This window comes from Pseudoliparis swirei, unplaced genomic scaffold (genome assembly GCF_029220125.1).
Source record: "Pseudoliparis swirei isolate HS2019 ecotype Mariana Trench unplaced genomic scaffold, NWPU_hadal_v1 hadal_25, whole genome shotgun sequence".
Taxonomy (NCBI): Eukaryota; Metazoa; Chordata; class Actinopteri; order Perciformes; family Liparidae; genus Pseudoliparis; species Pseudoliparis swirei.
In genome coordinates, this window is record NW_026613261.1 from 2,014,118 (window position 1) to 2,041,333 (window position 27,216).

Below are 27,216 nucleotides of genomic sequence, written 5' to 3' on the forward strand. Positions count from 1 at the left end.
TTAGAAATACTCTGTGTGAGTGCTTGTGTGGAAGTACTTCACTGTACCTCGAATCCCTCTGGAGATATATTTTCATTTTTTACAAAAATGTAAAAGTACAAAAGTAGCAGATTTGTAAAAACAACTAATAATAATACAAATTAACTTGAATAAGCCAAATATTCTCTTTTATTATATCTTACACATCTTATATACGCAGTTACATTTAATCCTGATATTTTGACTTCACTGTTTATCTTAGATTATAGTTTTATTGTGTGTTTCAGCTGTGTTAAAATGACAAGAAGTAACTTTTTATTAGTTGCTTTTAAGTTAGATAAAGTGAACTATGATACATATTATATAACAAGTATGATTTTAAATTCACACGCAGCCACGCAGATTGGCTGCAATCTGCCATCTCTACAGGACTTGTTGGCCTCTAGGACCCTGAGGCGGGCAGGTCACATTGTGGCCGACCCCTCCCACCCGGGTCACAGTGTGGCCGACCCCTCCCACCCGGGTCACAAACTCTTTGAGGTCCTTCCCTCCGGCAGGAGGCTGCGGTCCATCAGGACCAAAAGCGCACGCCACAAAACTAGCTTCTTCCCGGCTGCGGTTGGCCTCATGAACAAGGCCCGGACCCCCACCTGACGAGGTCACCTCCCCTCCCCCACACCTCAAGCCTGTGTTATGCACACACTACTTTGCACACTGAACATTGCACATGCACTTTTTGCACTCCTGCCCTGCTTTTTGTATTTTTGTATTTTTTAGTAGTAGTTGTGTTTGTATGTTTTTATGTTTTATGTTCACTGTATGCACCTATACACCAGAACAAATTCCAGGTAGGTGAAAACCTACTTGGCAATAAATACAATTCTGATTCTAATTCTGAGAAACAGGATAAAACAATAACCGCAGTTCGCCTCCAGTCCGGCAGGTGGCGCCACCGACGAGCCGAGCGCCGTTGAACCACTTCCCCGGAAACAGACGAGCAGGGTCGGCGAACGTCACACCGCGGTCGGTTGAACCGTTTACTCCTGGACCTGGACCTTCACCTGGACCTGGACCTGGTCTTTACGGAGGATTCTAACCGCGTCGCTCCGCCGTTCCGGTGTTCCGCTGCAACCGGCGACCGTGTTAACTGGTGACCGGCAGCCCAGCGCGTCCGTTGTCGCCGTCGGGAGGTTGTCGCTCTTTCACGGCTCTCCTGTCTGAAGTCTCGCTCCGGGGGTCCGCCATCCTCAACCCCCAGCCGGCGGGGACTTCCGGTGAGAACAGGAAGCTCTTCCGCCAGAGTTCTGATGGTTTTCATCTAGCAGTCTCATGTGTGGGATGAATGAAGTTGTTGTTGTTGTTGTTGTTGTTTCCCAGATTAAAGGTCCCCCCCCCCCCCTCAGTTCAACATGGCCGACATCAAGAACTTCCTGTACGCCTGGTGCGGGAAGAAGAAGCTGACCCCCAGCTACGACATCCGAACTGCAGGCAACAAGAACCGGCAGAAGTTCATGTGTGAGGTGAGTCCAGGGTCTGAGGTCTAGGGTCCAGGGTCTGAGGTCTAGGGTCTAGAGTCTGAGGTCTAGGGTCCAGGGTCTGAGGTCTAGGGTCCAGGGTCTGAGGTCTAGGGTCTAGAGTCTGAGGTCTAGGGTCCAGGGTCTGAGGTCTAGGGTCCAGGGTCTGAGGTCTAGGGTCCAGGGTCTGAGGTCTCGGGTCTAGAGTCTGAGGTCTAGGGTCCAGGGTCCAGGGTCTGAGGTCTAGGGTCCAGGGTCTGAGGTCTCGGGTCCAGGGTCTGAGGTCTAGGGTCCAGGGTCTGAGGTCTAGGGTCTAGAGTCTGAGGTCTAGGGTCCAGGGTCTGAGGTCTAGGGTCCAGGGTCTGAGGTCCAGGGTCCAGAGTCTGAGGTCCAGGGTCTGAGGTCTAGGGTCCAGGGTCTGAGGTCCAGGGTCTGAGGTCTCGGGTCCAGGGTCTGAGGTCTAGGGTCCAGGGTCTGAGGTCTAGGGTCCAGAGTCTGAGGTCTAGGGTCCAGAGTCTGAGGTCCAGGGTCTGAGGTCTAGGGTCCAGAGTCTGAGGTCTAGGGTCCAGAGTCTGAGGTCTAGGGTCCAGAGTCTGAGGTCTAGGGTCCAGGGTCTGAGGTCTAGGGTCCAGAGTCTGAGGTCTAGGGTCCAGAGTCTGAGGTCTAGGGTCCAGAGTCTGAGGTCTAGGGTCCAGAGTCTGAGGTCCAGGGTCTGAGGTCTAGGGTCCAGGGTCTGAGGTCTAGGGTCCAGAGTCTGAGGTCTAGGGTCTGAGGTCTAGGGTCCAGGGTCCAGAGTCTGAGGTCCAGGGTCTGAGGTCTAGGGTCCAGGGTCTGAGGTCTAGGGTCCAGAGTCTGAGGTCCAGGGTCTGAGGTCTAGGGTCCAGGGTCTGAGGTCTAGGGTCCAGAGTCTGAGGTCTAGGGTCCAGGGTCTGAGGTCCAGGGTCTGAGGTCTAGGGTCCAGGGTCTGAGGTCTAGGGTCCAGGGTCTGAGGTCTAGGGTCCAGGGTCTGAGGTCTAGGGTCCAGAGTCTGAGGTCTAGGGTCCAGAGTCTGAGGTCTAGGGTCTGAGGTCTAGGGTCTGAGGTCTAGGGTCCAGGGTCCAGGGTCTAGAGTCTGAGGTCTAGGGTCCAGAGTCTGAGGTCTAGGGTCCAGGGTCTGAGGTCTAGGGTCCAGAGTCTGAGGTCTAGGGTCCAGAGTCTGAGGTCTAGGGTCTGAGGTCTAGGGTCCAGGGTCTGAGGTCTCGGGTCCAGGGTCTGAGGTCTAGGGTCCAGGGTCTGAGGTCCAGGGTCTAGAGTCTGAGGTCTAGGGTCCAGAGTCTGAGGTCTAGGGTCCAGAGTCTGAGGTCTAGGGTCCAGAGTCTGAGGTCTAGGGTCTGAGGTCTAGGGTCCAGGGTCTGAGGTCTAGGGTCCAGGGTCTGAGGTCTAGGGTCTAGAGTCTGAGGTCTAGGGTCCAGGGTCTGAGGTCCAGGGTCCAGAGTCTGAGGTCCAGGGTCTGAGGTCTAGGGTCCAGGGTCTGAGGTCCAGGGTCTGAGGTCTCGGGTCCAGGGTCTGAGGTCTAGGGTCCAGGGTCTGAGGTCTAGGGTCCAGAGTCTGAGGTCCAGGGTCTGAGGTCTAGGGTCCAGAGTCTGAGGTCTAGGGTCCAGAGTCTGAGGTCTAGGGTCCAGGGTCTGAGGTCTAGGGTCCAGAGTCTGAGGTCCAGGGTCTGAGGTCTAGGGTCCAGGGTCTGAGGTCTAGGGTCCAGGGTCTGAGGTCTAGGGTCCAGAGTCTGAGGTCTAGGGTCCAGAGTCTGAGGTCTAGGGTCCAGGGTCTGAGGTCTAGGGTCCAGAGTCTGAGGTCTAGGGTCCAGAGTCTGAGGTCTAGGGTCCAGAGTCTGAGGTCTAGGGTCCAGAGTCTGAGGTCTAGGGTCTGAGGTCTAGGGTCCAGAGTCTGAGGTCTAGGGTCTAGGGTCCAGGGTCCAGGGTCTAGAGTCTGAGGTCTAGGGTCCAGAGTCTGAGGTCTAGGGTCTAGAGTCTGAGGTCTAGGGTCCAGAGTCTGAGGTCTAGGGTCCAGAGTCTGAGGTCTAGGGTCCAGAGTCTGAGGTCTAGGGTCTGAGGTCTAGGGTCCAGGGTCCAGGGTCCAGGGTCCAGGGTCTGAGGTCTAGGGTCCAGGGTCTGAGGTCTAGAGTCTGAGGTCTAGGGTCCAGGGCCCTGGTCTAGTCCTGACCCCCCCCCCCAGGCCCGGGTGGAGAGCTACAGCTACACCGGCATGGGGAACTCCACCAACAAGAAGGACGCTCAGACCAACGCCGCCAGAGACTTCGTCAACTACCTGGTCCGGACCGGAGAGATGAGGGCGGAGGAGGTCCCGGCCCCGGGGGGCGGGGCCCCGCCCTGTGACCCGCCTGACGGAGGAGCAGGAGGAGCAGCAGGAGCAGCAGCAGGAGCAGGAGGAGCAGACGGGGGCTTTGGGAGCCTCCCCTCCAGCAGTCCTCTGCCACCTCACCTGGTGCTGAAATCAGAAAACGGTACGAATCTGAGCAGAGCCTGAACGCACCATGAGAACACCATCATCTACTGAGCAGAGCCTGAACGCACCATGAGAACACCATCATCTACCTTCAGTACTCATGTTCACTGAGCAGAGCCTGAACGCACCATGAGAACGTTATCATACCTTCAGTACTCATGTTCACTGAGCAGAGCCTGAACGCACCATGAGAACGTTATCATACCTTCAGTACTCATGTTCACTGAGCAGAGCCTGAAGGCACCATTAGAACGTTGTCATACCTTCAGTACTCATGTTCACTGTGCAGAGCCTGAACGCACCATGAGAACGTTATCATACCTTCAGTACTCATGTTCACTGAGCAGAGCCTGAAGGCACCATGAGAACGTTATCATACCTTCAGTACTCATGTTCACTGAGCAGAGCCTGAACGCACCATGAGAACGTTATCATACCTTCAGTACTCATGTTCACTGAGCAGAGCCTGAACGCACCATGAGAACGTTATCATACCTTCAGTACTCATGTTCACTGAGCAGAGCCTGAAGGCACCATGAGAACGTTATCATACCTTCAGTACTCATGTTCACTGAGCAGAGCCTGAACGCATCATGAGAACGTTGTCATACCTTCAGTACTCATGTTCACTGAGCAGAGCCTGAACGCACCATGAGAACGTTGTCATACCTTCAGTACTCATGTTCACTGAGCAGAGCCTGAACGCACCATGAGAACGTTATCATCTACCTTCAGTCCTCATGTTCACTGAGCAGAGCCTGAACGCACCATGAGAACGTTATCATTACCTTCAGTACTCATGTTCACTGAGCAGAGCCTGAACGCACCATGAGAACGTTATCATACCTTCAGTACTCATGTTCACTGAGCAGAGCCTGAACGCACCATGAGAACGTTATCATACCTTCAGTCCTCATGTTCACTGAGCAGAGCCTGAACGCACCATGAGAACGTTGTCATACCTTCAGTACTCATGTTCACTGAGCAGAGCCTGAACGCACCATGAGAACGTTATCATACCTTCAGTACTCATGTTCACTGAGCAGAGCCTGAACGCACCATGAGAACGTTGTCATACCTTCAGTACTCATGTTCACTGAGCAGAGCCTGAACGCACCATGAGAACGTTGTCATACCTTCAGTACTCATGTTCACTGAGCAGAGCCTGAACGCACCATGAGAACGTTGTCATACCTTCAGTACTCATGTTCACTGAGCAGAGCCTGAACGCACCATGAGAACGTTATCATACCTTCAGTACTCATGTTCACTGAGCAGAGCCTGACGCATCATGAGAACGTTCTCATACCTTCAGTACTCATGTTCACTGAGCAGAGCCGAGCAGACTACATGAGAAGATCATGTTCACTGAGCAGAGCCTGAGAACGTTATCATACCTTCAGTACTCATGTTCACTGAGCAGAGCCTGAACGCACCATGAGAACGTTATCATACCTTCAGTACTCATGTTCACTGAGCAGAGCCTGAACGCATCATGAGAACGTTCTCATACCTTCAGTACTCATGTTCACTGAGCAGAGCCTGAACGCACTATGAGAACGTTCTCATACCTTCAGTACTCATGTTCACTGAGCAGAGCCTGAACGCATCATGAGAACGTTCTCATACCTTCAGTACTCATGTTCACTGAGCAGAGCCTGAACGCACCATGAGAACGTTATCATACCTTCAGTACTCATGTTCACTGAGCAGAGCCTGAACGCACCATGAGAACGTTATCATACCTTCAGTACTCATGTTCACTGAGCAGAGCCTGAACGCATCATGAGAACGTTCTCATACCTTCAGTACTCATGTTCACTGAGCAGAGCCTGAACGCACCATGAGAACGTTGTCATACCTTCAGTACTCATGTTCACTGAGCAGAGCCTGAACGCACCATGAGAACGTTGTCATACCTTCAGTACTCATGTTCACTGAGCAGAGCCTGAACGCACCATGAGAACGTTCTCATACCTTCAGTACTCATGTTCTCTGAGCAGAGCCTGAACGCACCATGAGAACGTTATCATACCTTCAGTCCTCATGTTCACTGAGCAGAGCCTGAACGCATCATGAGAACGTTCTCATACCTTCAGTACTCATGTTCACTGAGCAGAGCCTGAACGCACCATGAGAACGTTGTCATACCTTCAGTACTCATGTTCACTGAGCAGAGCCTGAACGCACCATGAGAACGTTATCATACCTTCAGTACTCATGTTCACTGAGCAGAGCCTGAACGCACCATGAGAACGTTGTCATACCTTCAGTACTCATGTTCACTGAGCAGAGCCTGAACGCACCATGAGAACGTTGTCATACCTTCAGTACTCATGTTCACTGAGCAGAGCCTGAACGCACCATGAGAACGTTGTCATACCTTCAGTACTCATGTTCACTGAGCAGAGCCTGAACGCACCATGAGAACGTTGTCATACCTTCAGTACTCATGTTCACTGAGCAGAGCCTGAACGCACCATGAGAACGTTGTCATACCTTCAGTACTCATGTTCACTGAGCGTTACTAGCTAACGTTACTAGCTCTGCTCCGGTTGGTCTAAACACTGATTGGTTGTTTACAAAGTCACATGACCAGAGACATGACGCCCTGCTCACATGTTCGACTGAACACTGGAGAAAGTATCACGTGTTGTTTTTGTTGTCAGAGGAGGGCGAGAGCTGCAGGCCGGTACCAGGAGTGACTGGACTTGGCTACTCAGGAGGAGGAAACTCTGGGTGGAGAGGAGGAGGAGGAGGAGCAGGAGGAGCAGGAGCAGGAGGAGCAGGAGGAGAATGGAGCGGAGGAGCCAACCTAAAGGAGTACTACGCCAAGAGAGACGAACAGGAAGCACAAGCGGTACGACAAACAACAGATGCTCTGTAGTTTAGTGAAACAAAGATCCTCTGAACAACAGATGCTCTGTAGTTTAGTGAAACAAAGATCCTCTGAACAACAGATGCTCTGTAGTTTAGTGAAACAAAGATCCTCTGAACAACAGATGCTCTGTAGTTTAGTGAAACAAAGATCCTCTGAACTACAGATGCTCTAGTTTAGTGAAACAAAGATCCTCTGAACAACAGATGCTCTGTAGTTTAGTGAAACAAAGATCCTCTGAACAACAGATGCTCTGTAGTTTAGTGAAACAAAGATCCTCTGAACAACAGATGCTCTGTAGTTTAGTGAAACAAAGATCCTCTGAACAACAGATGCTCTGTAGTTTAGTGAAACAAAGATCCTCTGAACTACAGATGCTCTGTAGTTTAGTGAAACAAAGATCCTCTGAACAACATGCTCTGTAGTTTAGTGAAACAAAGATCCTCTGAACTACAGATGCTCTGTAGTTTAGTGAAACAAAGATCCTCTGAACTACAGATGCTCTGTAGTTTAGTGGAGCCAAAGATCCTCTGAACTACAGATGCTCTGTAGTTTAGTGAAACAAAGATCCTCTGAACAACAGATGCTCTGTAGTTTAGTGACCAACTGAGACCCCGAGGAGTCCGAGGAGGTGGACCTGAATGCTAGTCTTCATGGTAACTGGACGCTGGAGAACGCAAAGGCCCGGCTGAACCAGTTCTTCCAGAAGGAGAAAACCAGCGCCGAGTATAAATACAGCCAAGTGGGACCGGACCACAATAGGTGTGTGTGTGTGTGTGTGTGTGTGTGTGTGTGTTATCCTGTGTGTTGTTCTGCTGGTCTGCTGTGAACCCAGAGACCTCCGGAGTGTGTGGGACACCAGAGAGGTCTCACTGTCTGATCTAGAGACCTGAACCCAGAGCAGGAGGACCTGGTTCCAGCTGAACCCTCAACCACGCTCAAACAAACAAAACACTTTACATGATCATTTAAAACGTGAAATATTAATAATATTGTAGAACAGAACCTCTAGACCACATAGAACCCTCTAGACCACGTAGAACCTTCTAGACCACATAGAACCCTCTAGACCACGTAGAACCTTCTAGACCACGTAGAACCTTCTAGACCACGTAGAACCTTCTAGACCACGTAGAACCTTCTAGACCACATAGAACCCTCTAGACCACGTAGAACCTTCTAGACCACGTAGAACCTTCTAGACCACGTAGAACCTTCTAGACCACATAGAACCCTCTAGACCACGTAGAACCTTCTAGACCACGTAGAACCCTCTTGACCACGTAGAACCTTCTAGACCACGTAGAACCCTCTTGACCACGTAGAACCTTCTAGACCACGTAGAACCCTCGACCACATAGAACCCTCTAGACCACGTAGAACCTTCTAGACCACGTAGAACCCTCTCGACCACGTAGAACCCTCTCGACCACGTAGAACCCTCTAGACCACGTAGAACCCTCTCAACCACGTAGAACCCTCTCAACCACGTAGAACCCTCTCGACCACGTAGAACCCTCTTGACCACGTAGAACCCTCTCGACAACGTAGAACCCTCTAGACCACGTAGAACCTTCTAGACCACGTAGAACCCTCTCGACCACGTAGAACCTTCTCACCACGAGAACCCTCTCGACCAGAACCCAGACCTCGACCACGTAGAACCCTCTCGACCACGTAGAACCCTCTCGACCACGTAGAACCCTCTCGACCACGTAGAACCCTCTAGACCACGTAGAACCCTCTCGACCACGTAGAACCCTCTAGACCACGTAGAACCCTCTCGACCGCGTGGAGGGCCCCGGCGGTGCGCAGCGAGGCCAGCAGGCGGCCCAGTGAAGACACGGCCGGCCTTTAGGTGGACTAAAGCCCCCTCGTGGTGCAGCTGCTGAGGTGGCGCTGACTGCTGGTGTCGCTGTGTCACCGCAGGGGGTCTGGGGGGTCTCGGCCCGGCGGGGTCTCGGTGCCGCGCTGAATTTTAAAAAGTCCGTCAGAACAACACACAGGAAGGTGAGCGCTCCGCTTCACGGCGTGTTTTAGTGTGTTTTATTGTGGCGGGGAGAACAGGAAGTGATGCTCTTTGCTTTGTCTTCAGGAGCTTCATCGCTGAGATGCAGCTGGTGGTCCGGCAGCTGGGCAGAAGTAAGTCCACCACTGGTACTGAGGGACTGAGGGACTGAGGGACTGAGGTACTGAGGGACTGAGAGACTGAGGTACTGAGGGACTGAGGGACTGAGGTACTGAGGTACTGAGGTACTGAGGGACTGAGGGACTGAGGTACTGAGGGACTGAGGGACTGAGGGACTGAGGTACTGAGGGACTGAGGGACTGAGGTACTGAGGGACTGAGGGACTGAGGTACTGAGGGACTGAGGGACTGAGGGACTGAGGTACTGAGGGACTGAGGTACTGAGGGACTGAGGGACTGAGGTACTGAGGGACTGAGGGACTGAGGGACTGAGGTACTGAGGTACTGAGGTACTGAGGGACTGAGGTACTGAGGGACTGAGGGACTGAGGGACTGTACTGTGGAGCTGCCCGTGTTCTCCAGCTCTGTTGTGATGCTGTGGAGGTCAAAGGTCACTGTGCTCCTCAGAGGTCAAATGTCACTGTGCTCCTCAGAGGTCACGGCCCGGGAGCACGGCTCCACCAAGAAGCTGGCGGCCCAGTCCTGCTCCCTGTCTCTGGTCCGCCAGCTGTTCCACCTGCAGGTGCTGGAGGCCTTCAGCGGCACCACCCGGAGGAGGGAGGGGCAGCCCGTAAGCAACCTGCCCGGCTCACTGCACGTCTCACTGCCTGTCTCACTGCACGTCTCACTGCCTGTCTCACTGCACGTCTCACTGCCTGTCTCACTCCCTGTCTCACTCCCTGTCTCACTCCCTGTCTCACTGCACGTCTCACTGCACGTCTCACTGCCTGTCTCACTGCCTGTCTCACTGCCTGTCTCACTGCCTGTCTCACTGCACGTCTCACTGCCTGTCTCACTGCACGTCTCACTGCCTGTCTCACTCCCTGTCTCACTCCCTGTCTCACTGCACGTCTCACTGCCTGTCTCACTGCCTGTCTCACTGCCTGTCTCACTGCCTGTCTCACTGCCTGTCTCACTCCCTGTCTCACTGCCTGTCTCACTCCCTGTCTCACTGCCTGTCTCACTCCCTGTCTCACTCCCTGTCTCATTGCACGTCTCACTCCCTGTCTCACTGCCTGTCTCACTCCCTGTCTCACTGCCTGTCTCACTGCCTGTCTCACTGCACGTCTCACTGCCTGTCTCACTCCCTGTCTCACTCCCTGTCTCACTGCCTGTCTCACTGCACGTCTCACTCCCTGTCCCACTGCACGCCCCACTCCTGTCTCACCCTGTCTCACTGCCTGTCTCACTGCCTGTCTCACTGCACCTGTCTCACTGCCTGTCTCACGTCTCACTGCCTGTCTCACTGCCTGTCTCACTGCCTGTCTCACTGCCTGTCTCACTGCCTGTCTCACTCCCTGTCTCACTCCCTGTCTCACTGCACGTCTCACTGCCTGTCTCACTGCCTGTCTCACTCCCTGTCTCACTGCACGTCTCACTGCCTGTCTCACTCCCTGTCTCACTGCACGTCTCACTCCCTGTCTCACTGCACGCCCCACTCCTGTCTCACCGCCTCCTGTCTCACCCCTGTCTCACTGCACGTCTCACCCCTGTCTCCGCCTCACTCCCTGTCTCACTCCCTGTCTCACTCCCTGTCTCACTGCACGTCTCACTGCACGTCTCACTGCCTGTCTCACTCCCTGTCTCACTGCCTGTCTCACTGCACGTCTCACTGCCTGTCTCACTCCCTGTCTCACTGCCTGTCTCACTGCACGTCTCACTCCCTGTCTCACTGCCTGTCTCACTCCCTGTCTCACTGCACGTCTCACTCCCTGTCTCACTGCACGTCTCACTCCCTGTCTCACTGCCTGTCTCACTGCACGTCTCACTCCCCGTCTCACTGCCCGTCTCACTGCGTGTCTCTGTGTCCAGCTGGAGGTGTTCGAGGTCCAGGTGCCTGCAGAGCTGCAGCAGCAGCTGGTCCGCATGGTCCAGGACCTGGGAGTCCACGTCCCCCCAGCCGTGAGTCCCGTCACACGGTCTTTGAGCCGGTTAGCGTTCCTTCTGACGGAGGCACTTGTGATGCGTTCAAGGACCGTCGGGAAGATGTAAATGTGTGGAGATGTGTTGGTCCGGGCTCGGCGCCGGTTTAAATGAAACGTGGTTCTGAGTGTGACCCGGCTCTCGTGCCCCCCAGCCCGAAGACCCCTCCCAGCCCGTGTCTCTGGTCCAGGGGAAGCTGGCGTCCTTCGAGCCGGCCCCCCGTCAGAGCGGCGCCGGCGTGGTGCCGTGGTCGCCGCCGCAGGTCAACTGGAACCCCTGGACCAGCAGCAACATCGACGAGGGACCGCTGGCCTTCGTGAGTCCTGTTGGGGCGCTGCTATTGGCTGCTGTGTGGTGATGTCATCGTGTGGCGATGTCATCGTGTGTGGCGATGTCATCGTGTGGCGATGTCATCGTGTGTGGCGATGTCATCGTGTGTGGCGATGTCATCGTGTGGCGATGTCATCGTGTGTGGCGATGTCATCGTGTGGCGATGTCATCGTGTGGCGATGTCATCGTGTGGCGATGTCATCGTGTGTGGTGATGTCATCGTGTGTGGTGATGTCATCGTGTGGCGATGTCATCGTGTGTGGTGATGTCATCGTGTGTGGTGATGGCATCGTGTGGCGATGTCATTGTGTGTGGTGATGGCATCGTGTGGCGATGTCATCGTGTGTGGTGTATGGCGGTGTGGCGGCGCGGTGGCGTCAGTGTATGTCGTCAGTGTGGCGATGTCATCGTGGCGTGTGGCGTGTCGGCGGCGTCATCGGTGTGGCGGCGTCATCGGTGGTGTGTGGCTGTCATCGTGTGTGGCGATGTCGCGGTGGGCGTCATCGTGTGGCGATGTCATCGCGGTGGCGGCGTCGTGTGTGGCTGTCATCGCGGCGGTGGCGTGTCATCGTGTGTGGCGATTCGTGGTGGCGATGTCATCGCGGTGTGGCATGTCATGGCGTCATCGCGTGTGTGGCGATGTCATCGTGTCGGCGTCATCGTGTGGCGTCATCATGTATGGCGTCATCGTGGCGATGTCGCCGTGTGGCGGCGTTATGTCGTATGGCGTTTCATGGTGTGGCGGCGTTGTCAGGTGGCGATGTCATCGCGGTGTGGCGTTATCGCAGGCGGTGGCGTCATCGTGGTGGCGGCGTTATTGCAGGTGGCGCGTCGTGTGGCGGTATGGCGGTCGTGTGGCGATGTCATCGTGTGGCGATGTCATCGTGTGGCGATGTCATCGTGTGGCGATGTCATCGTGTGGTGGCGTGTCATGGCGGCGATGGCGTCGCGGGCGATGTCATCGCAGGCGGCGTTATCGCGTGGCGGCGTCATCGTGGTGTGGCGATGTCATCGCGTGGGCGGCGTCATCGTGTATGGCGCGTCATCGTGTGTGGCGGGGTCATCGCGGTGTGCGGCGATGTCGCCGTCGTGGCGGCGTTGTCGCGGTGGCGATGTCATCGTGTGGCGATGTCATCGTGTGTGGCGATGTCATCGTGTGGCGATGTCATCGTGTGGCGATGTCATCGTGTGTGGCGATGTCATCGTGTGGCGATGTCATCGTGTGGCGATGTCATCGTGTGTGGTGATGTCATCGTGTGGTCTGTGCAGTGCACAGCGGAGCAGATCAGCAGAGACCTGCAGGAGGAGCTGCTGCTCCAGCAGGAGCACGACCTCAACCTGCAGAAGGTCAGTGCTCCTCCTTCTTGTTCTTGTCGTTCTCCTCCTCCACCTTGTTGTTCTTCTTCTCTCTCCTCCTCCTTCTTGTTCTTGTCGCTCTCCTCCTCTACCTTGTTGGTTGTTGTTGTTGTTCTCGTTCGCTCTCCTCCTCCTGGTAACGTTCTCCTCCTGGTGTCCAGATCCTGAGTGAGAGGGAGCAGCTCCCGGTGAGGCGTTTCCAGGAGGAGGTGCTGTCTCTGGTGCAGGCCCACGCGGTGGTGCTGGTGCGGGGGCCGACGGGCTGCGGTAAGACCACCCAGGTGCCCCAGTATATCCTGGACTCCTTCATCCGGGGGGGCCGCGCCTCGGACTGCAACATCGTGGTCACCCAGGTAACGGCGCCGGCCAATCGCAGGGCGGCTCGGCGGCCTCCTCCTGACCTCCTCCTCGTGACCTCCTCCTCTCTCCCCACAGCCCAGGAGGATCAGCGCCGTGTCGGTGGCTGAACGCGTCTCCTTCGAGCGAGGGGAGGAGGTGGGGAGGAGCTGCGGCTACAGCGTCCGCTTCGAGTCCGTCCTCCCTCGGCCGCACGCCAGCATCCTGTTCTGCACCGTGGGTACGCCTCCTGCTCCTCCTCATCCTGCACCTCCTCACCCTGCTCCTCCTCACCCTGCACCGCCTCTTCTTGTACCTCCTCACCCTGCTCCTCCTCATCCTGCACCTCCTCACCCTGCACCGCCTCTTCTTGTACCTCCTCACCCTGCTCCTCCTCATCCTGCTCCTCCTCACCCTGCACCGCCTCTTCTTGTACCTCCTCACCCTGCTCCTCCTCATCCTGCTCCTCCTCACCCTGCACCGCCTCTTCTTGTACCTCCTCACCCTGCTCCTCCTCATCCTGCTCCTCCTCACCCTGCACCGCCTCTTCTTGTACCTCCTCACACTGCTCCTCCTCACCCTGCACCGCCTCATCTTGTACCTCCTCACCCTGCTCCTCCTCATCCTGCACCTCCTCACCCTGCACCGCCTCTTCTTGTACCTCCTCACCCTGCTCCTCCTCATCCTGCTCCTCCTCACCCTGCACCGCCTCTTCTTGTACCTCCTCACCCTGCTCCTCCTCACCCTGCTCCTCATCCTGCACCGCCTCTTCTTGTACCTCCTCACCCTGCTCCTCCTCATCCTGCTCCTCCTCACCCTGCACCGCCTCTTCTTGTACCTCCTCACCCTGCTCCTCCTCATCCTGCTCCTCCTCACCCTGCACCGCCTCTTCTTGTACCTCCTCACCCTGCTCCTCCTCATCCTGCACCTCCTCACCCTGCACCGCCTCTTCTTGTACCTCCTCATCCTGCTCCTCCTCATCCCTCCTCATCCTGCACCTCCTCATCCCTCCTCCTCATCCTGCTCCTATTCATCCTGCACCTCCTCTTCTTGCACCTCCTTAACCTGCACCTCCTCACCCTGCACCTCCTCATCCTGCTCCTTCTCCTGCACCTCCTCATCCCTCCTCCTCATCCTGCACCTCCTCACCGGTCCTCCTGCTTGTTCCAGGGGTTTTGCTGAGGAAGCTGGAATCAGGAATCCGAGGCATCAGCCACGTGATCGTTGACGAGATCCACGAGAGAGACCTCAATGTGAGTCCACCTGGACCGGGTCTGGAGGACCAGGTCTGAGTCCACGGGTCTGGAGGACCAGGTCTGAGTTCACGGGTCTGGAGGATCAGGTCTGAGTCCACGGGTCTGGAGGATCAGGTCTGAGTCCACTGGTCTGGAGGACCAGGTCTGAGTCCACGGGTCTGGAGGATCAGGTCTGAGTCCACTGGTCTGGAGGACCAGGTCTTAGTCCACTGGTCTGGAGGACCAGGTCTTAGTCCACCGGTCTGGAGGATCAGGTCTGATTCCACTGGTCTGGAGGACCAGGTCTGAGTCCACGGGTCTGGAGGATCAGGTCTGAGTCCACTGGTCTGGAGGACCAGGTCTGAGTCCACCGGTCTGGAGGATCAGGTCTGATTCCACTGGTCTGGAGGACCAGGTCTGAGTCCACGGGTCTGGAGGATCAGGTCTTAGTCCACTGGTCTGGAGGACCAGGTCTGAGTCCACTGGTCTGGAGGACCAGGTCTGAGTCCACGGGTCTGGAGGATCAGGTCTGAGTCCACTGGTCTGGAGGACCAGGTCTGAGGCCTCCAGCCCTGACTTTGTGTGTGTGTGTGCAGACAGACTTCCTGATGGTGGTCCTCAGGGACGTGGTCCAGGCCTACCCTCAGGTCCGGGTCCTCCTCATGTCGGCCACCATCGACACCTCCATGTTTAGGGAATACTTCTTCAACGCGCCCGTCGTAGAGGTGTGCGGACGCACCTTCTCTGTTCAAGGTACGCGACCTCCATGACCTCAATGACCTTCATGACCTCAACCTGCATGACCTCAACAACCTCCATGACCTCAATGTCTTTCATGACCTAAACAACCTGCATTACCTCAATGTCCTCCATGACCTCAACGACCTTCATGACCTCAACGACCTTCATGACCTCAACAACCTGCATGACCTCAACAACCTACATGACCTCAATGTCCTCCATGACCTCAACGACCTTCATGACCTCAATGACCTCAACGACCTTCATGACCTCAACGGCCTTCATGACCTCAACGACCTTCATGACCTCAACAACCTGCATGACCTCAACAACCTACATGACCTCAATGTCCTCCATGACCTCAACGACCTTCATGACCTCAACAACCTACATGACCTCAACGACCTCCATGACCTCAACAACCTTCATGACCTCAACGACCTTCATGACCTCAATGTCCTCCATGACCTCAACGACCTTCATGACCTCAACGACCTTCATGACCTCAACAACCTCCATGACCTCAATGTCCTCCATGACCTCAACAACCTCCATGACCTCAATGTCCTCCATGACCTCAACAACCTCCATGACCTCAATGTCCTCCATGACCTAAACAACCTGCATGACCTCAATGTCCTCAACGACCTTCATGACCTCAACAACCTCCATGACCTCAATGTCCTCCATGACCTCAACAACCTGCATGACCTCAATGTCCTACATGACCTCAACGACCTTCATGACCTCAATGTCCTCCATGACCTCAACGACCTCCATGACCTCAACGACCTCCCTCAATGTCCTCCTCATGACCTCAACAACCTGCATGACCTCAATGTCCTACATGACCTCAACGACCTTCATGACCTCAATGTCCTCCATGACCTCAACGACCTTCATGACCTCAACAACCTGCATGACCTCAATGTCCTCCTCAACAACCTGCATGACCTCAATGTCCTCCATGACCTCAATGTCCTTCATGACCTCAACAACCTGCATGACCTCAATGTCCTTCATGACCTCAACAACCTGCATGACCTCAATGTCCTACATGACCTCAACAACCTGCATGACCTCAATGTCCTCCATGACCTCAACGACCTTCATGACCTCAACAACCTGCATGACCTCAATGTCCTCCATGACCTCAACGACCTTCATGACCTCAACAACCTGCATGACCTCAATGTCCTCCATGACCTCAATGTCCTTCATGACCTCAACAACCTGCATGACCTCAATGTCCTCCATGACCTCAATGTCCTCCATGACCTCAACGACCTGCATGACCTCAATGTCCTCCATGACCTCAATGTCCTTCATGACCTCAACAACCTGCATGACCTCAATGTCCTCCATGACCTCAACAACCTTCAACAACCTCCATGACCTCAATGTCCTCCATGACCTCAACAACCTTCATGACCTCAACAACCTCCATGACCTCAATGTCCTCCATGACCTCAACGACCTTCATGACCTCAACAACCTGCATGACCTCAATGTCCTCCATGACCCCATGACCTCAATGTCTCAACAACCCTCAATGTCCTCCATGACCTCAATGTCCTTCATGACCTCAACAACCTGCATGACCTCAATGTCCTTCATGACCTCAACAACCTCCATGACCTCAACAACCTCAATGTCCTCCATGACCTCCATGGCCTCCTGCCTCGTGGTCTTCACTGGTCCTCCTGTGTGCAGAGTACTTCCTGGAGGACTGCATCCAGATGACCCACTTCGTTCCTCCGCCGCTGGACCGCAAGAAGAAAGACAAAGAGGAGGAGGGAGCGGAGGAGGAGGAGGTGAGCGCCGTCCCCGTGGAGACGAGAACCTGAGACGTGGTCCTTGTTGACCTTGTTGACCTCTGTGTTCCTTGTTGACCTCTGTTGTCCTTGTTGACCTTGTTGTCCTTGTTGACCTCTGTTGTCCTTGTTGACCTCTGTTGTCAGAATCAGAAACAGTTTTATTGCCAGGAATGTTTACACAAACGAGGAATTTTTTTTGGCGGAAGGTGCAACATTTGGACATGACAAACAACAATCAACACGACGGAAAGACAACAAATAATGTGAAAGTGTTTGGGTGTGTGCTTCAAGTGGTGTGTTTTAGTTAAAAGTGTATGTTACGCGTGGCGTGTGTTTAAGTTAAAGTGCATGCAAATAAAGTGGCATGTGTGTGGAGGAGGCCTCAAGTTAAAGTGCATGTTAAAGTGACGTGTGTGGAGGAGGGAAGAGGGAGGAGGAGTGGGAGGAAGAGGGAGGAGGAGGAAGAGGAAGGAGCGGGAAGAAGGAGGAGAGAGGAAGGTGGAAGAAGAGGTGGTAGTCCTGGGGTGACAGTCAGTCAGTCCGGGTTCCATTGATGAGCCCGACTGCCGACGGGAAAAACTTTGGTGTGGCGGGTGGTCTTTGTCATGATGGACTGCAGCCTCCTCCCGAGGAGGGACTCGAACAGGGAGTGTCCAGGGTGGGAGGGTCAGCGACAATCTTTCTGGCCCGCTTCAGTGACCTGGAAGTGAACAGGACCTGGAGGAAGGCAGATTGCAGCCGATAACCCTCTCGGCCGAGCGGATGATGCTCTGCAGCCTGCGCTTGTCTTTGGCTGTGGCTGCAGGGTGCCAGACGGTGATGGAGGAGCAGATGATGGACTCAACGATGGCCGTGTAGAATTGTACCATCATTCTCCTGGCAGGTTGAATTTCCTCAGCTGCCTCAGGAAGAACATCCTCTGCTGGGCCTTCTTGGTGATGGAGCCGATGTTCAGCTCCCACTTGAGGTCCTGGGAGATGATGGAGCCCAGGAAGTGTAGGACTCCACAGCCGACGGGAGTCACACAGGATGAGAGGCGGGTGGGGCTGCATTCCTCCTGAAATCCACAACCATCTCCACTGTCTTCAGAGCGTTGAGCTCCAGGTTGTTCTGGCTGCACCAGGTCACCAGGTGGTCAGTCTCCCACCTGTAGGCGGTCTCGTCCCCGCCAGAGATGAGTCCAATGAGGGTGGTGTCATCCCATGAACTTTAGGAGCTTGACGGACTGGTGACTGGAGGTGCAGCTGTTGGTGTACAGGAGAACAGCAGAGGGAGAGAACACAGCCTTGGGGAACCTGGTGGTCCGGGAGCCTGAGACGTGTTTCCAGCCTCACGTGCTGCTTCCTGTCGGTCAGGAAGTCTGTGATCCACCTGCAGGTGGAGTCGGGCACGTGCAGCTGGGAGAGCTTGTCCTGCAGCAGGGACGGGATGATCGTATTGAAGGCAGAGCTGAAGTCCACAAACAGGATCCTGGGCGTAGGTTCCTGGGGAGTCCAGATGCTGGAGGATGTAGTGAAGGGCCATGTTGACTGCATCGCCTGCAGACCTGTTGGCTCTGTAGGCGAACTGCAGGGGTCCAGGAGTGGGTCGGTGATGGTCTTGAGGTGTGCCAGAACCAGCGTTCAAGGACTTCATGACCACAGAGGTCAGGGCCGGGCCTGTAGTCATTGAGTCCTGTGATCTTGGGTTTTGGGACGGGATGATGGTGGAGGCCTTGAAGCAGGCTGGAACGTGGCATGTCTCCAGGGAGGTGTTGAAGATGTCGGTGAACACGGAGACAGCTGGTCAGCACAGTGCTTCAGGGTGGAGGGACGGAGTCCGGGCCCGCTGCTTTGCGGGGTTCTGCTTTTGAACAGCCTGTTGACGCCTCTCCAGGATGACGAGGGTCGTCATGAGTTGATGGAGGTGCTCCAGAGGTGTGAGCCCCTGATGGGCTGGGGGAGGGTGGGCTGATGGTCTGTGGCTTGTTGATGGGGCTGTGGGGATTGTCTCAGGACTGCTCCATTGTCTTTCAAAGCGGCAGTAGAACTCATTGAGCCTGCCTGCCAGAAGCACATTGTTCATGGAGTGGGGTGATTTGGGCTCAGTAGTTGGTGATCTGCCTGAGCCCTCTCCAGACAGAAGCAGAGTCGTTTGCTGAGAGCTGCTGTTGCAGTTTCTCAGAGTACAGTCGCTTAGCATCTCTCACCGCCTTGCTAAACCTGTATTTGGACTCTGTGTACAGGTCCTGTCCCCACTCCTGAATGCCTGGTCCTTCTGCAGTCTTAGCTTCCTGAGCTCTGCCAGAACCAGGGGTTTGTCGTTGTTATAACTCACCCTGGAGCTGGATGGAATACAGCTGTCCTCACAGAAGCTGATGTGGAAGTTACAGCCTCTGTGTACTCATCCAGGCTGTTGGTAGCAGTCCTGAAGACATCCCAGTCAGTACAGTCAAAGCACGCCGTAGATCCTCCAGAGCCTCACTGGTCCACTTCTTGAACTTCCTCACCACAGGTTTGCAGAGCTTTAGTCTCTGCCTGTATGAGGGAATCAGATGAACCATGACGTGGTCAGAGTTTCCCAGTGCAGCTCGAGGGGGCGTGATAGGCCCTGCTGATTGTTGTGTAGCAGTGGTCCAGAATGCTCTTCTCTCTAGTAGGGCATTTAATTAACTGTCTATATTTAGGGAGTTCGTGGCTGAGGTTTCCTTTGTTAAAATCCCAGTACAATAACTAAAGAGTCCGGAAGGTCCGCCCACACACCGTATCTGTTCGGCGGGTCCGCTGTGCCTCTTGCACGTTCCCTGCGGCGCATGTAAACTCCGGCCAGGATGAATGAAGCGAACTCACGTGGGAGTAGAAGGGTTTGCAGTGAATGATAAAGATTCCAGGTCCGGCGAACAGTGCTGTAGAATCACCGTTGCGTCGTTGCACCAGCCGTTGTTGAGGTAGAAGCAGATTCCTCCACCCTTTGTTTTTCCGGAGAGCTCCGTGTCGGTCCGCCGAACAGCTGGAAGCCAGCGAGCTGGAGCGCAGAATCTGGTATCGATCCACTTAGCCATGATTCCGTAGCACAGGACGGAGGATGAGGAGAAGTCTCTGTCTTTCCCCACCAGCAGCTGGAGTTCGTCCAGTTTGTTGCACAGTGAGCGGACATTGGAGAGAAATATGCCCGGCAGCGCTGTACGAGATCCCGTTTCCGTGGCCGCAGCGCCCTGAACGCTTCCTCTCCGGCGTCTCACGTGGCGGGTGAGGACACCTTTCACAAAAATGTCCAGTAACTCCACAGAAGTTAAAAACGTTGGAAATAAATCCGCTGGAGTTGTTCCCCTGATGTTCATGAGCTCTTCTCTGGTGAAAGAGCTCTGGGAATCACAGCAGAAAACAGTATTTAAGACGAAAACAACAACAAACATCGCGCACCAACGCACCTCTGTTGTCCTTGTTTTCCTTGTTGACCTCTGTTGACCTCTGTGGTCCTTGTTGACCTCTGTTGTCCTTGTTGACCTCTGTGGTCCTTGTTGACCTCTGTTGTCCTTGTTGACCTTGTTGTCCTTGTTGACCTTGTTGACCTCTGTGGTCCTTGTTGACCTTTGTTGTCCTTGTTGACCTTGTTGACCTCTGTTGTCATTGTTGACCTCTGTTGTCCTTGTTGACCTTGTTCTTGTTTTCCTTGTTGACCTTTGTGGTCCTTGTTGACCTCTGTTGTCCTTGTTGTCCTTGTTGACCTTGTTGTCCTTGTTGACCTCTGTTGTCCTTGTTGACCTATGTTGACCTCTGTTGTCCTTGTTGACCTCTGTTGTCCTTGTTGACCTCTGTTGTCATTGTTGACCTATGTTGTCCTTGTGGTCCTTGTTGACCTCTGTGGTCCTTGTTGTCCTTGTTGTCCTCTGTTGACCTTGTTGACCTCTGTGGTCCTTGTTGACCTCTGTTGTCCTCTGTTGACCTTGTTGACCTCTGTGGTCCTTGTTGTCCTTGTTGACCTCTGTTGTCATTGTTGACCTCTGTTGTCCTTGTGGTCCTTGTTGTCCTCTGTTGACCTCTGTGGTCCTTGTTGACCTCTGTTGACCTCTGTGGTCCTTGTTGTCCTTGTTGACCTATGTTGACCTCTGTTGTCCTTGTTGTCCTTGTTGACCTCTGTTGTCCTTGTTGACCTCTGTTGTCCTTGTTGACCTCTGTTGTCCTTGTTGACCTCTGTTGACCTTGTTGTCGTTGTTGACCTTGTTGTCCTTGTTGACCTTGTTGACCTCTGGTCTCTCGTCTCAGGCCAACTGTAACGTGGTGTGTGGTCCGGAGTACTCGGAGGAGACCCGGCGCTCCATGGCCCAGATGAGCGAGAAGGAGACGTCCTTCGAGCTGGTGGAGCAGATCCTCAAGTACCTGGAGACGCTGCCGGGCCCCGGGGCCGCGCTGGTGTTCCTGCCCGGCTGGAACCTCATCGCCTCCATGCAGAGACACCTGGAGGCCAACCCGCACTTTGGTAGGTCACCTGGAGACCCCCTGGAGACATGGAGACCACCTAGACACCTGGAGACCACCTAGACACCTGGAGGCCAACCCGCACTTTGGTAGGTCACCTGGAGACCCCCTGGAGACATGGAGACCACCTAGACACCTGGAGACCACCTAGACACCTGAAGACCACCTAGACACCTGGAGACCACCTAGACACCTGGAGGCCAACCCGCACTTTGGTAGGTCACCTGGAGACCCCCTGGAGACATGGAGACCACCTAGACACCTGGAGGCCACCTAGACACCTGAAGACCACCTAGACACCTGAAGACCACCTGGAGACCACCTAGACACCTGGAGGCCAACCCGCACTTTGGTAGGTCACCTGGAGACCCCCTGGAGACATGGAGACTCCCTAGACACCTGGAGACCCCTAGACACCTGAAGACCACCTGGAGACCACCTAGACACCTGGAGACCACCTAGACACCTGAAGACCACCTGGAGACCACCTAGACACCTGGAGACCACCTAGACACATGGAGACTCCCTAGACACCTGGAGGCCAACCCGCACTTTGGTAGGTCACCTGGAGACTCCCTAGACACCTGGAGACCACCTAGACACCTGAAGACCACCTAGACACATGGAGACCACCTAGACACCTGGAGACCACCTAGACACCTGGAGACCACCTAGACACCTGGAGACCACCTAGACACCTGGAGACCACCTAGACACCTGGAGACCACCTAGACACATGGAGACTCCCTAGACACCTGGAGACCACCTAGACACCTGAAGACCACCTGGAGACCACCTAGAGACCACCTAGACACATGGAGACTCCCTAGACACCTGGAGACCACCTAGACACCTGGAGACCACCTAGACACATGGAGACTCCCTAGACACCTGGAGACCACCTAGACACATGGAGACTCCCTAGACACCTGGAGACCACCTAGACACATGGAGACCACCTAGACACCTGGAGACCACCTGGAGACCACCTAGACACCTGGAGACCACCTGGAGATATGGAGACCACCTAGACACCTGGAGACCACCTAGACACCTGGAGACCACCTAGACACCTGGAGACCACCTAGACACCTGGCGACTCCCTAGACACATGGAGACCACCTAGACACCTGGAGACCACCTGGAGATATGGAGACCACCTAGACACCTGGAGACCACCTGGAGACCACCTAGACACCTGGAGACTCCCTAGACACATGGAGACCACCTAGACACCTGGAGACCACCTGGAGATATGGAGACCACCTAGACACCTGGAGACTCCCTAGACACATGGAGACCACCTAGACACCTGGAGACCACCTGGAGACCATCTAGACACCTGGAGACTCCCTAGACACATGGAGACCACCTAGACACCTGGAGACCACCTGGAGATATGGAGACCACCTAGACACCTGGAGACCACCTAGACACCTGGAGACTCCCTAGACACATGGAGACCACCTAGACACCTGGAGACCACCTGGAGACCATCTAGACACCTGGAGACTCCCTAGACACATGGAGACCACCTAGACACCTGGAGACCACCTGGAGATATGGAGACCACCTAGACACCTGGAGACCACCTGGAGATATGGAGACCACCTAGACACCTGGAGACCACCTAGACACCTGGAGACTCCCTAGACACATGGAGACCACCTGGAGATATGGAGACCACCTAGACACCTGGAGACTCCCTAGACACATGGAGACCACCTAGACACCTGGAGACCACCTAGACACCTGGAGACCACCTGGAGACCATCTAGACACCTGGAGACTCCCTAGACACATGGAGACCACCTAGACACCTGGAGACCACCTGGAGATATGGAGACCACCTAGACACCTGGAGACCACCTAGACACCTGGAGACTCCCTAGACACATGGAGACCACCTAGACACCTGGAGACCACCTAGACACCTGGAGACCACCTGGAGACCACCTAGACACCTGGAGATATGGAGACCACCTGGAGACCACCTAGACACCTGGAGACCACCTGGAGACCACCTAGACACCTGGAGACCACCTGGAGATATGGAGACCACCTGGAGACCACCTAGACACCTGGAGACATGGAGGCTCCCTAGACACCTGGAGACCATGTATACACCTAGTGGGGGGGGGAGCTGGACGACTAGATATAGTCCAGTATAAAGTACGAGAGGTAGTCCAGTATAAAGTACTAGAGGTAGTCCAGTATAAAGGACTACGTGTACCTGTGAGAGTCTTGTTCTGGGTTCCAGGAAGTAGCCGGTACCGGATCATGCCGCTCCACTCCCAGATCCCCCGTGAGGAGCAGAGGAGGGTCTTCGAGCCGGTCCCAGACCACATCAGGAAGGTCTGCCCCCGTCACTGTGAGGTCCTCCAGGACTGAGCGGGGACTCATGTGGTCTTTGACCTGCAGGTGATCCTGTCCACCAACATCGCCGAGACCAGCATCACCATCAACGACGTGGTCTACGTCATCGACTCCTGCAAGTACGGGTCCTGAGTGGTCTACGTGTCCCAGTCTAAAGACCTCCTTGTGGTCTGAGGTGGTCCCATGTGGTCTAAAGACCCCCTTGTGGTCTCATGTGGTCCCATGTGGTCTAAAGACCCCCTTGTGGTCTCATGTGGTCTCTTGTGGTCCCATGTGGTCTAAAGACCCCCTTGTGGTCTCATGTGGTCCCATGTGGTCTAAAGACCCCCTTGTGGTCTCATGTGGTCTCTTGTGGTCCCATGTGGTCTAAAGACCCCCTTGTGGTCCCATGTGGTCTAAAGACCCCCTTGTGGTCTCATGTGGTCCCATGTGGTCTAAAGACCCCCTTGTGGTCTCATGTGGTCCCATGTGGTCTAAAGACACCCTTGTGGTCTCTTGTGGTCTCATGTGGTCCCATGTGGTCTAAAGGCCCCCTTGTGGTCTCATGTGGTCTCTTGTGGTCCCATGTGGTCTAAAGACCCCCTTGTGGTCTCATGTGGTCCCATGTGGTCTAAGACCCCCTTGTGGTCTCTTGTGGTCTCATGTGGTCTAAAGACCCCCTTGTGGTCTCATGTGGTCTCTTGTGGTCCCATGTGGTCTAAAGACCCCCTTGTGGTCTCATGTGGTCTCTTGTGGTCCCATGTGGTCTAAGACCCCCTTGTGGTCTCATGTGGTCTCTTGTGGTCCCATGTGGTCCCATGTGGTCTAAGACCCCCTGTCTGTCCCCAGGCAGAAGGTGAAGCTCTTCACGGCCCACAACAACATGACCAACTTCTCCACCCTCTGGGCCTCCAGGACCAGCCTGGAGCAGCGGAGCGGCCGGGCGGGCCGCGTGAGGCCGGGCTTCTGCTTCCACCTGTGCAGCCGGGCCCGGCTCCAGAGGCAAGACCCCAGACCCCCAGACCTCCTCCAGACACAAGACCCCCTCCAGACCCCCAGACCTCCTCCAGACACAAGACCCCCTCCAGACCCCCAGACCTCCTCCAGACACAAGACCCCCTCCAGACCCCCAGACCTCCTCCAGACACAAGACCCCCTCCAGACCCCCAGACCTCCTCCAGACACAAGACCCCCTCCAGACCCCCAGACCTCCTCCAGACACAAGACCCCCTCCAGACACAAGACCTCCAGACCCCAGACCTCCTCCAGACACAAGACCCCCTCCAGACCCCCAGACCCCCTCCAGACCCCCAGACCTCCTCCAGACACAAGACCCCCTCCAGACACAAGACCCCCTCCAGACACAAGACCCCCTCCAGACACAAGACCCCCTCCAGACCTCCTCCAGACACAAGACCCCCTCCAGACCCCTAGACCTCCTCCAGACACAAGACCCCCTCCAGACCCCAGACCCCCAGGCCTCCTCCAGACCCCCAGACCTCCTCCAGACCCCCCAGACCTCTTCCAGACACAAGACCCCCTCCAGACCCCAGACCCCCAGGCCTCCTCCAGACACAAGACCCCCTCCAGACCCCCAGGCCTCCTCCAGACACAAGACCCCCTCCAGACCCCCAGACCTCCTCCAGACCCCCCAGACCTCTTCCAGACACAAGACCCCCTCCAGACCCCAGACCCCAGGCCTCCTCCAGACACAAGACCCCCTCCAGACCCCAGACCTCCTCCAGACCCCCCAGACCTCCTCCAGACACAAGACCCCCTCCAGACCCCAGACCCCCACACCTCCTCCAGACCCCAGACCCCTAGGCCTCCTCCAGACACAAGACCCCCTCCAGACCCCCAGACCTCCTCCAGACACAAGACCCCCTCCAGACCCCAGACCCCCAGGCCTCCTCCAGACACAAGACCCCCTCCAGACCCCCAGACATCCTCCAGACCCCCCAGACCTCTTCCAGACACAAGACCCCCTCCAGACCCCAGACCCCCAGGCCTCCTCCAGTCACAAGACCCCTCAGACCCCAGACCTCCTCCAGACCCCCAGACCTCTTCCAGACACAAGACCCCCTCCAGACCCCAGACCCCCAGGCCTCCTCCAGACACAAGACCCCCTCCAGACCCCCAGACCTCCTCCAGACCCCCCAGACCACTTCCAGACACAAGACCCCCTCCAGACCCCAGACCCCCAGACCTCCTCCAGACACAAGACCCCCTCCAGACCCCAGACCCCCACACCTCCTCCAGACACAAGACCCCCTCCAGACCCCAGACCCCCAGGCCTCCTCCAGACACAAGACCCCCTCCAGACCCCAGACCCCCAGACCTCCTCCAGACACAAGACCCCAGACCTCCTCCAGACCCCCTCCTGACCCCCCAGACCCCAGCCCTCCTCTCCCCTCCTCCTCCCAGCCCTCCTCTCTCCTCCTCCTCTCAGCCCTCCTCTCCTCCTCTCCCCTCCTCCTCTCAGCCCTCCTCTCCTCCTCCTCTCAGCCCTCCTCCCAGCTCTCCTCTCCCCTCCTCCTCTCCCCTCTTCCTCCCAGCCCTCCTCTCCCCTCCTCCTCTCAGTCCTCCTCTCCCCTCCTCCTCTCAGCCCTCCTCTCTCCTCCTCCTCCCAGCCCTCCTCCTCCTCCTCTCAGCCCTCCTCTCCCCTCCTCCTCTCAGCCCTCCTCTCTCCTCCTCCTCCCAGCCCTCCTCTCCTCCTCCTCCCAGCCCTCCTCTCCCCTCCTCCTCTCAGCCCTCCTCTCCCCTCCTCCTCTCAGCCCTCCTCTCTCCTCCTCCTCCTCCCAGCCCCCCTCCCTCCTCTCTCCTCCTCCTCCCAGCCCTCCTCTCCCCTCCTCCTCTCTCCTCCTCCTCCCAGCCCTCCTCTCCCCTCCTCCTCTCTCCTCCTCCTCTCCTCCTCTCAGTCCTCCTCTCTCCCCTCCTCTCTCCTCCTCCTCTCAGCCTCCTCCCTCTCCTCCTCTCAGCCTCCTCTCCTCCTCCTCCCATGCCCTCCTCCTCTCCCTCCTCCTCTCTGCCTCTCCTCCTCTCCTCCTCCTCTCTCCTCCTCTCCCTCCTCCTCCCTCACCCTCCTCCTCCTCCTCCTCCCAGCCCTCTCCCTCCTCCTTCCCTCCTCCTCCTCCTCTCAGCCCCTCCCTCTCTCCCTCCTCCTCCCAGCCCTCCTCTCCCTCCTCCTCCCAGCCCTCCTCCCTCCTCTCCCTCCTCCTCCTCCTCCTCTCAGCCTCCTCCTCTCCTCCTCCTCCTCCCAGCCCCTCTCCTCCTCCTCTCCTCCTCTCCTCCTCCTCCTCCTCCTCCCTCCTCTCCCCTCCTCCTCTCAGCCCTCCTCTCTCCTCCTCCTCCCAGCCCTCCTCTCCCCTCCTCCTCTCAGCCCTCCTCTCCTCCTCTCCCCTCCTCCTCAGGCTGGAGACCCACATGACCCCAGAGATCCCTTCATGGCCCTCTCCTCCACGAGGTGGCCCTGAGCACTGGTTGCCAAGTGGCTCGAGCCACCGGCACACTTCCCGTCCAAGGCTATCGAGCCCTCCTCCAGCTGGACGCCTGCAGGAGGCGGAGACCCACGCCCAGAGGTTTAAGGCTGAGAGGCCCAAGTACTGA

The 27,216-nt window shown here is 55.9% G+C and overlaps 1 protein-coding gene across 1 annotated transcript; it reads left to right on the top strand.

Moving 5' to 3' along the window:
* Window positions 1-991: 991 nt before the first annotated feature.
* dhx9 (DEAH (Asp-Glu-Ala-His) box helicase 9) lies at window positions 992-27,216 on the top strand. The gene is given in 22 exon segments (XM_056410475.1): window positions 992-1,253; window positions 1,383-1,499; window positions 3,705-3,993; window positions 6,665-6,855; window positions 7,493-7,635; window positions 8,969-9,015; window positions 9,495-9,631; window positions 10,873-10,962; window positions 11,138-11,299; window positions 12,583-12,660; window positions 12,831-13,022; window positions 13,105-13,246; window positions 14,176-14,258; window positions 14,837-14,993; window positions 16,695-16,795; window positions 21,043-21,256; window positions 23,516-23,610; window positions 23,677-23,750; window positions 24,460-24,612; window positions 27,021-27,060; window positions 27,062-27,089; window positions 27,152-27,216. Coding segments are annotated over 21 exon segments (2,592 nt in total). The 5' UTR covers window positions 992-1,253; window positions 1,383-1,388.